Source organism: Myotis myotis, unplaced genomic scaffold (assembly GCF_014108235.1).
Source record: "Myotis myotis isolate mMyoMyo1 unplaced genomic scaffold, mMyoMyo1.p scaffold_m19_p_14, whole genome shotgun sequence".
Classification (NCBI taxonomy): domain Eukaryota; kingdom Metazoa; phylum Chordata; class Mammalia; order Chiroptera; family Vespertilionidae; genus Myotis; species Myotis myotis.
The window spans coordinates 20,089,555-20,101,627 of NW_023416318.1; the positions used below are offsets into that span (position 1 = coordinate 20,089,555).

The 12,073-nt window shown below is 39.1% G+C and overlaps 1 protein-coding gene across 2 annotated transcripts in view; it reads left to right on the forward strand.

Moving 5' to 3' along the window:
• The window catches only part of USP34 (ubiquitin specific peptidase 34), a 242,035-nt gene that overhangs the window by 32,819 nt on the left and 197,143 nt on the right, over positions 1–12,073 (forward strand). For both annotated transcript variants that reach the window (XM_036334433.1, XM_036334432.1), the window contains one exon: positions 123–210. In XM_036334433.1, the coding sequence (XP_036190326.1) occupies positions 123–210 (88 nt within the window). The remainder of the gene's footprint in view (positions 1–122; positions 211–12,073) is intronic.

The following is a 12,073-nucleotide window of genomic DNA, read 5'->3' on the forward strand; positions in this document are numbered from 1 at the left end:
TCACCTGAAATATTTACAGTTCTAAAAATCTAGGCTTTTAAAAAAAAATGAAATATTGGCTTTAACATTGGTTTAGCATTATTTATTCATAATTAAAAATTTTCTTTTCTACTTTATTTTAGTATCAGATATAGAAGGTGGTGATGGACTGCAGCTCAGAAAGGAACATACTCTCAGAATATTTGCTTACATCAATTCCTGGACACAGAGGTATGTATTCTTAAGTATGTTGAAGATGACTTTGTGATTTGTATTTTAAATTTGCTTTGTCATCAAGTTTTCCTTTTAGGATGTTCGGTTATATACCGTTAGTCATAAAATGACAATTTATCAATATATATATATATATATATATATATATACATATATATATATATATATATATTTTTAATATATATTTTATTGATTTTTTACAGAGAGGAAGGGAGAGAGCTAGAGAATTAGAAACATCGATGAGAGAGAAACATCGATCAGCTGCCTCCTGCACATCTCCTACTGGGGATATGCCCGCAACCCAGGTACATGCCCTTGACCGGAATCAAACCTGGGATCTTTCAGTCCGCAGGCCGACGCTCTATCCACTGAGCCAAACCAGTTTCGGCACAATTTATCAATATTTAGTAAATATCTTCTTTCTTACTCATTTATGGTTTTGTTTTTAAAACATTAAAAAATAAAACTCATTTTTTCTTTAACCCCCTTTTTCATTATTAACACATGTGGATGTGGTCAAAATTCTAAAAATTATTTTGAGATGTTAAAAAATTGTTACGGCATAGCTAAAGACCTATAACAAACTTAATCCTTTAAAAAAAATCACTAACGTGATAGATGACACTTTGACCCTTCTGGAAGCCACTTGCTATTTGTTCCTTTCCAATTATGTATACTAGATCCATTTAAAAATAATATATATAATGAAAAATATAGAAAATAAAACTTTAGGGAACACAATAATTAAAACAACCAAACTTTGTTTCAAGTATTTGCAAATTTTTGTTCGACATGATTTTAGTTGGTTATGGCTAAATATTGTTTTCTCTTGTGTGCCTATCCTGTTTAAACTTCTTGGTCCTTCTAAAATTTTTATGGGTAGAGAATATTTGAGGTACTGTGTGTGCAATGATTAATGAACATATTAACTGCAGTGATAACATAAATGAGCATTCTGAAGCACATGGAGTAGCTGATGATAGTTTATCAGAATAGTTTAATTTCAAAAAAGCATTTCCTGTGCAAAAAATACCATTTCCATCTTTTCCTTTTGTCAATAAAATTAGAAGAAAAGATTGTAGATTTTCGTTATTTGAAATTTATATGTTGTCACTATTGGCATTTCTTCTGAGTCTCAACCTGAAATTTTTTTTGACTTAAGTTTAGCAATGGTTGTTGTTCCTTTCATTATGGGTAAAATAGATGATTGGATATCTTATAATACTAATATATTAATGCAGTAAAATTCACATTTTAATAGCAAAAGGATTTGAAATGCCATTATTTGAGTCAGAATTTTGAATTTTTTGTAATTATATTTAGGTGGCAACATGTGATACTAGGATAAAACCATACTTTTAATTTCAGGATTTATAGTGTGCCACTAAATAAAAATGAAATTCAGAGAAATGATATTTTACTAACATCTCACCACTGATTATTGGTGGAGCTGGGTAGGAGTTACATTTTTGCATTTGTAGTCCACTTTTTCTTTTTAATATATTTTATTGATTTTTTACAGAAAGGAAGGGAGAGGGATAGAGAGTTAGAAACATTGATGAGAGAGAAACATCGATCAGCTGCCTCCTGCACACCCCCCACTGGGGATGTGCCCACAGCCAAGGTACATGCCCTTGACCAGACTCGAACCTGGGACCCTTTAGTCCACAGGCCGACGCTCTATCCACTGAGCCAAACCGGTCAGGGCTGTAGTCCACTTTTATCTTAGATGTTTACTCTTAATCCCTGTATCAGGAATTTTTAGCCTGAAGTCTATGGATAGGAATTATAAAGGAAATTTTGATATGCACAATTTTAGACATTAATTTGTAGGTTTCATTAGAATATCAAAGTGTTTGTCCCAAACTGTTAGAGATGCTCTCTGTCTTTATCTCATTCTGCTCTAGCGTGTAGTGGTTAAGAGTATGGCTTTGGAGCTACATAGATGTGGATTCCAGTCCTCCTTTATTACATGTGTACTGGATGATTATGACAAATAGCTTCTGTAAGGTGTAAGCTCCTCCCCATTTGTGAAATGGTAATAATAAAGCAAATACTATCTTAGGTTGTAAAGAAACAAAGTGCTTACATAGTATCTGACGAACTTAATAATAAACCATGTATTTTAGTTAAAACTATTAACATTTATTTTAGGAAATGAAATATATATTGAAGAGTACATAGCTAAAGCTTGAGAAGTTGAACTGAAAATGAAAACACAGTTTGTAATGTTTATAATTCTACTTACATGATAAGTTATGAAAAGTTTTTAGCTGGTAGTAAAAAGTACCAAAAAGCAGATGGTTACATTCTGTCATGCTGATAGAAGAGAGATAATAAAATAGTCAGTTGGATCACAGTGCTTTGTGGTAAAATTTTTTGCCTATTGTCCTGTCCTTATTCCCACCTATATCACCCAGTTTCTTTTTTGGGCATCAGAAAAATATTGTTGCCTATATTAAGACTAAAAGCCTGGTGCACGAAATTCAGGCATGGTTGCAGTCCATAGGCCTGGCTGGTGATTGAAGCACTGGTCGCCGTCTGCGGGGCAATCGTCGGGGTGGTTGGGCTCCCACTTGGCTCCCTTGGTGTCTGGGAGCCAGGCAGCAGCCCTGTCTCCTGCCGCTGCTGCTGGTTGCCATCTGCAGGACGATCAATGGGGTGATTGGGTCCTGCTTTCACCCGCCTTATCTTGCCACTGCCTGCTCATCTGCTCCACCATCCCGCCATGGACCTGCACTCGCTGGGGCCCATTGGGGCTGGCAGCACCTCCACTGCCGCCTGCTGCCAATGCCGTGTTGTCAACGCCCACCATGTTCCATGCCGCCCCCTGGTGGTCAGCACATGGTCAAACTCCTGGTCAAGGGGACAATGCATATTTTTTTATTATAGAGGATTGTGAGTAAATGGCTACTCACAAAGCAGTTATTCTACAAAAGAGATTTTAAATTTGGGGGCCCATGACAGTGGAAGCCCATAAATATACCTTAGTGCATTAATGAACCCATGGCATTTGATATAAAATGTTCTTTATAGGTTTTCTGGGAGGAAAGTGATAACAGCTTTCATAAGATTATCAGTGGTCAAGGATAATATTTTTAATGTATTGAATATAGGTAAAATAATTTTTGTTTAAAAACAGTATGTTAAGCCAAACCAGTTTGGCTCAGTGGATAGAGTGTCGGCCTAGGTTCGATTCTGGTCAAGGGCATGTACCTTGGTTGCTGGCACATCCCCAGAAGTAGGTGTGTAGGAGGCAGCTAATCGATGTTTCTCACTATCCCTCTCTCTTCCTCTCTGTAAAAAATCAATGAAAAATGAACAAAAAACAAAAAGAAAACAAAAAACCAGTATGTTAATAAGAATTTAATAACTTATAAGCATCACAAACATTTTAATATTTTATATTCTTTTTAAAAGATATAAACTCCTGTTTAAAAGATACAATTATAAAAATCAGAAAAATACAGGAAATCAGAGTTTGAAAAAGCATGCTGCCATCCAGAGTAAAAACTTTGTTTTGTTTTGTCTAACCTAGGTATGAGATTGTGAACAGTACAGTTTAAAATTTTACAAAATGTGATTTTATTACATGTCTGTTGGATAATCTGATTTTTCACATATAGTCTACTGTGATCAGTCTCTGCATGTCATCAAATATTTATGTTATCATTTTACATTATTGTATAGCAGCCCAGTCAATGTGGCTGTTGAACCATGCACCAGGAGGTCACTGTTTCAATTCACCATCGACCTTTGCACCAGGAGTTCTCTGGTGTGATTCCCCATCAGGACACATATCCAGATTGTGGGCCGTGCAGGAGGCAGCTGATCAATGTTGATGTTTCTCTCTGTGTGAAATTAATAAAAACATATTAAAGTTAATTACTGTATAGTAGTCATACAACTGCCACACCTTTGTCTTGTTTGCAAGATCAGGAAAGTTATGTATGTTGGTTTAACTGTTAACAGATTATCATTATTTAATTTTATTAATATTGTAATTGGGAATTGTATGAAAGGAAAACTAATTCAGAGAATGGGAAGAGCAGATTATGGGGATAAACTGAATATACAAAAGAGCGTACAAGAGTCTGAAAGGAATATCATGGTTGACAAATTCATTGATAACATAAGGCATAATCCTTCATGTTGGAAGTGTTGCTAGTTTTTTTTTTTACTTGTTCAATGCTTATTATAAAACAGGCTTAGGTTTATATCTTGTAAATTTTATTTTCCTTAGCAGGCAGTTAAGGCTCTTTGTTGTCTCTTACTTATCTACTTTTTAACTATTTCAAAAATTCTCTTCTAAAAGAATTCTGGGTCCTGGCTAAGATGAGGTTCTGTCTGATCTTTATATTAATTATAACATTCATACTTGTCATTTGTCCTTAAGTGTTTGAGGTTACTGCTTTTATTTTTCATTGTTCTAATAAAATTTTCATTTTATTTTATTTAATACTAGAGGCCCAGTGTACAAAATTTGTGCACTTGGGGGTAGGGGGGTCCTTCAGCCTCGCCTGTGCCCTCTCACAGTCTGGGACCCCTCGGCGGTGACCACTTGATGGCTTCGGCCTGCTCCCCAGGGGATTGGGCCTAAGATGGCAATCAGACATCCCTCTGGCAGCCCGGCAGCCCTCGGGGGATGTCCATTTGCCAGTGGGAAGCAGACCTAAGCTGCAGTCGGACATCCTTAGCACTGCTGAGGAGGTGGGAGAGGCTCCCACCACCACTGCTGTACTGGCAGCCGTCAGCCTGGCTTGTGGCTGAGCAGAGCTGCCCCCTGTGAGAGCGCACTGACCACCAGGGGGCAGCTCCTGCATTGAGCGTCTGCTCCCTGGTGGTCAGTGTGTGTCATAGTGACCAGTCATTCCCAGTCTTTCTGCTGTTAGGGTCAGTTTGCATATTACCCTTTTACTATATAAGATAGAGGCCTGATGCATGGGTGGGGGCCGGCTGGTTTGCCCTGAAGGGTGATCCGGGTCAGGGTGGGGGTCCCCACTGGGGTGCCTGGCCAGCCTGGATGACGGGCTGAGGGCTGTTTTCAGGCTGGTGGGCTACTGAAGCTCCTAGCCTCTTTTTTTATTCTTTTTGTTTTATTCTGGGATTTATTTACCTTCTATAGCTGTCACTGGAGCTGAGAGCCTGCTCCAGCTCTGAGGCCATTGCCAGCTGAAAGCAGGTATCTGGGTTTGTTTAGCTTCTATAATTGAAACTCTGTTGCCATCTCTGGCCACTCTAAGCTCTGAGGCCCCGCTGGCTGAAAGCAGGTACCTGGGCTTTGCTTAGCTTCTATAATTGCAACATTGTTGCATCCGGAGCTCGCTGCTGCTGAGCGCGGCAGGCGGGGATCGATGGCTTCCTCCATCACTGGAGCAAGCAAGCCTCCTGCTCGATCGACTTCAGCTGTGTGGCTGCTGGCCGCCATCTTGGTTGGCAGGTAATTTGCATATCCTGCTGATTAGACAATGGGAAGGTAGTGAAGTTACGGTTAATTACCATGTTTCTCTATTATTAGATAGGATGTCTTCATTGATTTTTAGAAAGGAAAGGAGAACTAGAGAGAGAGAGAGAGAGAGAGAAACATCAATGGGAAAGAAACATTGGCTGCCTCCTGCATGGCCCCCACTGAGGATCAGGCTCCCAACTCAGACATATGTCCTTACTGGGAATCGAACCAATGACCTTTTTGTTCATGGTTCAATGCTCAACCACTGAACCACCTGCTGGGCTAAACTTTATTTTTTAAAACAGTTTTGGAAGCTGTTGCTTTTGCATTGGTTAATGTGTGTTCTCCATTGCTTAAGGATCTAACTTTCATTTTGGCATTAAAAAATTTGACCAGTGGTATATTGATATTGACTCTTTAAAATAGTGTTTTTCAGAAATTAGCTCCTAAATAAAATAACCTTTATTGAGGTTTACTTCTGTGGATCAATAGTACTTGCATGTATTCAGCTGTACCACGCCAGGGAAAACGTTAGATCCAGTGTTTTTTATTTTTAAACTAGAGGTCCGGTGCACGAAATTTGTGCATGGGTAGGATCCCTAGGCCTGGCCAGTGATCGGGGCTGATCGGGGACTTCCAGCTGGGGCCTTCCTTCCCTGGCTCCTGGCCAGGGCCTTCCTTCGTTCCATGCCGCCCCCTGGTGGTCAGCGCACGTCATAGTGAGTGATAGAACTCCCGGTCGAACTCCTGAGGGGACACTTTGTATATTAGCCTTTTATGTATATAATATAGATTAAAATTAAACTAAATTTTGTATTTTTTTTAAAAATATATTTTATTGATTTATTACAGAGAGGAAGGGAGAGGGATAGAGAGTTAGAAACATCAATAAGAGAAAAACATCGATCTGCTGCCTCCTGCACACCCCCTACTGGGGATGTGCCCGCCACCAAGGTACATGCCCCTGACCGGAATCGAACCTAGGACCCTTCACTTCAGTCTGCAGGTCAACGCTCTATCCACTGAGCCAAACCGGTTAGGTCAAAAATAGGTTTGTTTTTTTTTAATATATTTCTTTATTGATTTCAGAGAGGAAGGGAGAAGGAGAGAGAGATGGACACATCAGTGATGAGAGAGAATATTGATTGACTCCCTCCTGTATGCCCCCTACTGGGGATCAAGCCTGCAACCCAGGCATGTGCCCTTGGCTAGAATCGAACCTGGGACCCCTCAGTCCGCAGGCTGACGCTCTATCCACTGAGCCAAGTCGGCTAGGGTTAAACTAAATTTTTAAATCCTCAACCGAGGAGATGTTTTTATTGATTTTTAGAGAGAGCAAGAGAGAAACATCCATGAGAGAGAGAAACATTGATTGGCTACCTCTTTAATGTGCCTGACTAGGGATTGAACATACAACCTAGGCATGTGCCCTGACCAGGAATTGAACTTGCAAATTTTTGGTGCATGGGACAGTGCTCCAATAAAATGAGCCAACGGCCATGGGTATCCATTAGGATATTTGTTGTTAGATGGAATTATAGAATGCAGGTTAAAAATAATTTAATTTTGATATGTAGGTTTGTTATGATTGTTTAGTTACTATTTTTTCATTTTATTAATTTAAGCTATATATATTATGGTAGGCATTTAGAAATTTTTATTACACATTTTTAAAAAATATGTCTTTATTAATTTCAGAGAGGAAGGGGGAGGAAGAGAGAGGGAGAAACATCAATGATGAGAGGAAATCATTGATTGGATGCCTCCTGCACACCCCCTACTGGGGATTGATCCTGCAACCAGGACATGTGTTCTTGGAGGGAATCAGACCCCAGACCCTTCAATCCACAGGCTGATGCTCTATCCACTGAGTCAAACAAGCTAGGGCTCATTGCACATTTTAAAATGTAAGCATACTCCACCTAGGTGAGCAGAATATAACTCTTAAGTATAGGCTGGTTGATCTTATGATGGTAAAAATAGGGGTAGGATTGAGAATAACATAAGATCAGATAGTGGAAGGGTATGAATGATATGGTATATAAATGCAAAGTAACTGGTGTATAAATTGATAGGAAAAGCCTGTCTTTTAAAAAAAGTCAATGTTTTCCTATTTCCTCAGCCCCGTTTTTATTTTCAACTCTTTCAGATGTTGGTTTTGATATTAACCTATATATTCTAAAACATTATTTTGGTACTAGAGGCTTGTTGCATGGAAAGATTCATGCAATAGGCTTTCCCTTCCCCTGGCTGCCGGCACCGGTTTTCCTCCGGCACCGGTTTTCCTCCGGCACCCGGGATCCAGGCCTTCGCTCTGGCCGGAGCCGTCTTCAAGCCTTCGCTGCCCCGCCCGCCGCTCCGGGCCGGGTTGCATACGGGGCGCCCGCTGCCTTGGGTTGCAGATAGTAGGCCTGGATGGTGGCAGGGCAGGTGGGATGGCGCTGTCCCACCCTGCCTACAGTATGCAAATTAGCCGCCATCTTTGTTGGTTAATTTGCATATCATGCTGATTAGCCAATGGGAAACGTGGTGAAGGTACGGTAAATTACCATGTTTGTCTATTAGTTTGGTAGTAGAAGGTAGTAGAATTTGTGCACTGGCAGGGAAGGGGGGTCCCTCAGCTCAACCTGTGTCCTCTCACAGATCACGCTGCCGCTCGCCCCGCCCACCCTGCCCAAGACACGGCAGGCCAGGATCTCGCCTTGGGCTGCACAGTGGGATCTGCCTGCAGTATGCAAATTAGCTGCCATCTTTGTTGGAGGTTAACTGCCATCTTAATTGGCAGTTAATTTGCATATCGCCCTGATTAGCCAATGGGAAGTGTAGCGAAGGTACGGTTAATTACCATGTTTGTCTATTATTAGATAGGATGACTTCATCTATCAATTTTTGGTATAATTATGATATTCCTTTTCTTATATATAAAGAGTTCACCCTTACTCTTCCTTATCCTTTCAGTAAAGTTATATTAGTTCTCAGGGTAGTTAAAAAAAATAAAAATACTGCTCAGTGAGGAGCCAATAATGGTTCTTGGGTTCATTTTATATCTTAACATGATATAAATTCTTATTTATCTGTTGTCATTTCTTTGGTTTCCTAGAGTTTACTGGTTTTTTTCATTTGATTAATTTTCTGGGTGTGGATCACTAATTCTTCCCACACTCTCTAACTTTTCTTAGTACTAATTTTTACATTTTTATAAATCACTAAATGATCTATTTTCTTCTTTTCTCTGATCTCCCCAGTCTTCTTTGGCCTTTCCTATTCCAATCTGTATTGATTTCTTACTAGGGTTACTAAACAGCTTTCTTCTCTTCACATCACCTTTGAAATTTCATTTGCTTTTCTGTTGTTCTGGATCTCCAGTTTCTGGGATTCCATGTTGTCATATCTATTGGTTTACTTCTTTGTTTTTTTCTGAGAAGAGTGCATGGGAAACAAATGTATTTTTAGAGCTTTCAAGGCCTCAAAATGTGTGTTATACCCTTATTTTTATTGACAATTTGTTGGATACAGATATCTAGATGGAAAATTTTTTTCTGTCAGGACTTTGAAAATATTGCTGCATTGTATTCTGGATTCCAATATTGCTTTGAAGAAGTACTAGCTATTTTTATTCCTGAGCTTTTCCTTGTCATTCTTCACTCTCCCTGAAAGCTTTTAGGATCTTTGCCCCTCCTTTATTTCAGAAATTTCATGATACGTGTTTTGGTGGGCTTTTAAGTTCTGAAATTAAAATAATGTCATAATTTCCTCACATCTAGATTTTTTACTGTGTCTTCTTGGAATTATATTAGTCAGCTGATTTTACCTCTTTTCCTTCCCATTCTTCCCATTGTCTTTCTTTGTCTACTTTGAGAGAGGTTTCTTTAGTTTTACCTTCTGAACTTTGTGTTGAATTTTACAAATTGCTATAATTTTAATTTATTATTAAATTGTGAATGTTGTATGTGCAAAAGCTATCTATAATAATAAAAGCGTGCCGAAACCGGTTTGGCTCAGTGGATAGAACGTCAGCCTGCGGACTGAGAGGTCCCGGGTTCGATTCCGGTCAAGGGCATGTACCGGTGGGGGATGTGCAAGAGGCAGCTGATCGATGTTTCTCTCTCATCGATGTTTCTAACTCTATCTCTCTCCCTTCCTCTCTGTGAAAAATCAATAAGATATATTTAAAAAAAAAATAATAAAAGCGTAATATGCTAATTAGACTGAATGTCCTTTCAGATGACATTCTGAATGAAGCCAGGGCTGCGAGGGAAGCCTGAGTCCCTGGTGCCAGAGGGAAACCGGTGCTGGCAGCTGGGGGAAGGAAGGCCTACTCTTGCACGAATTTTGTGCATTGGGCCTCTAGTATATATTTGTACACATTAAAGGGCTCTGTTTTGTAATTTGAATGCATTAATCTTGTTTCAGCAACCCATTATCTTTTATGTCTCAGGATATAAATTAATTAAAGTCTTTTATTTCACTTTTTTATTTATGCATTTTATCCACTTCCTTTGAAATTAAAGAAAATATATTTTTATTGATTTCAGAGAGTAAGGGAGAGGGAGAGAGAGATAGAAATATCAATGGTGAGAAGAAATCATTGATTTGCTGTCTCCTGCAAGCCCCACACTGGGGATCAAGCCTGCAATCTGGGCATGTGCCCTGACCTGGAATCAAATAATGTCCTCCTGGTTCATAGGTCAACGCTCAGCCACTGAGCCACAGCAACTGGGCTGAATTTCTTTTTACTGCTTGTTTTGATCTGGCTTTGGTGTTGAAGCTTTTCCTGGAAAATCTTCTTATCCTTTTCTGTCCCTCCATGGTTAAGAGAGGGCACTGAAAGCCTGGCTGGTGGGCTTAAGTGGTTGAGCACTCACCCTTGCTTGAAACCTTTTATTTCACTTCTTTTCTTTCTGCATTTTATCTACTTCCTTTGAAATTAAAAACATATGTATAGTTTTATTGATTTCAGAGAGTAAGGGAGAGGGAGAGAGAGATAGAAGCATCAGTAATGAGAAAGAATCATTGATTGGCTGCCTCGTGCACATCCTCCAATGGGAGATTGAGCCCCCAACCTGGGCATGTGCCCTGACTGGCAATTGAACCGTGACCTCCTGGTTCATGGGTTGGTCCTCAACCACTGAACCATGCTGGCCGGTCTCATTTTTGTTTTTTAATACTGATTTCACAGTCAGTTATCAAGCAGTTTAATGCTCATTTCCTGACAATGAATTTTTATGGTAAAATTGACTGGCCTTTTGGCTTTCTTAACCCAAATCTGACTTCAAGATTTTTTGTGAGGGAGGGCAGTTTAGAATATTTTCACAAAAGAAACGTATTCAAAGGTATGGTCCTTTGAACTTGGTTTTCCTAAACCTAAAGGAAGAAGCTATTCATCAGGAAAAAACTTTATTTTTCTTATATAAATTGCAATATTATAGAATTTTAAAACTGGAGGAGGCCTTAGAAGTAAAATCCCTTTCATTTGCTACTGATAAAATAGGCATGATGTATCATTTAGCTTTTTCTGTGTAGTAGATTACTCCAAAAGTAGTGTTTTAAGGCAATAATAAACATTATCCTCACAGTTTCTATGGATAGGAATTTGGGAGTGGTTTTAACTAGTCAGATCTGGCTTGGATTTCCCATAAAGTTATACTCAAGATGTTGGTCAGGTTAGTCATCTCAACCTTGTGTGGGGCTGGAGCATATTCCAGATGGGCTCACTTTCATGATTGGCAAGTTGTAACCTGTTGTTAGTGTGAGACCTCAGTATTTTTCTTATGTGGACCTCTTCACTCTTTGAGTGTCTCACAACATGATAGCTGGCTTCCCACAGAGTGAGTGATCCAAAAGAGAGCAAGGCAGAAGTAGCAATGTCTTTTATGACCTACTCACAGATGTCATACACTGTTATTTCTGCCACATTCCATTCTTTAGAAGAAGCCAGTCATTAAATCTGGTCCATATTCGAGGGGAGGAAAATTGGCCTTCACTCTTTAAAGGGAAGAGTATGTGGCCATACTTTAAATCTGCTACAGTTGAGGAAATGGGATTATTTCTACATGGTCACACAAGGAGTTGGTGATCTATTTGGACTACAATATAGATGTTTTGATAATATAACTAGGTGAAAATTATAATAGTTACTTAACTGTCATTCATTATTGGATGCAATTATTATAACCTATTACTTGTGTATCACTTGTTGATTCAACAGACCCCTTTGATTATTTACAATATGCTAGGCATTGTGCTACTAACTAAACTTGTCTAAAAAAATTAGACAAGTATATTAATTACTGACTCATTGTTTACATTTATTTTTATATGTTGTTGTGTGTGTGTGTGTGTGTGTGCGATGTTCCTAAACTCTTGCTCTACCAAATAGGGTAGGAATGCTCCTCCCAAGTAGACTTCAAG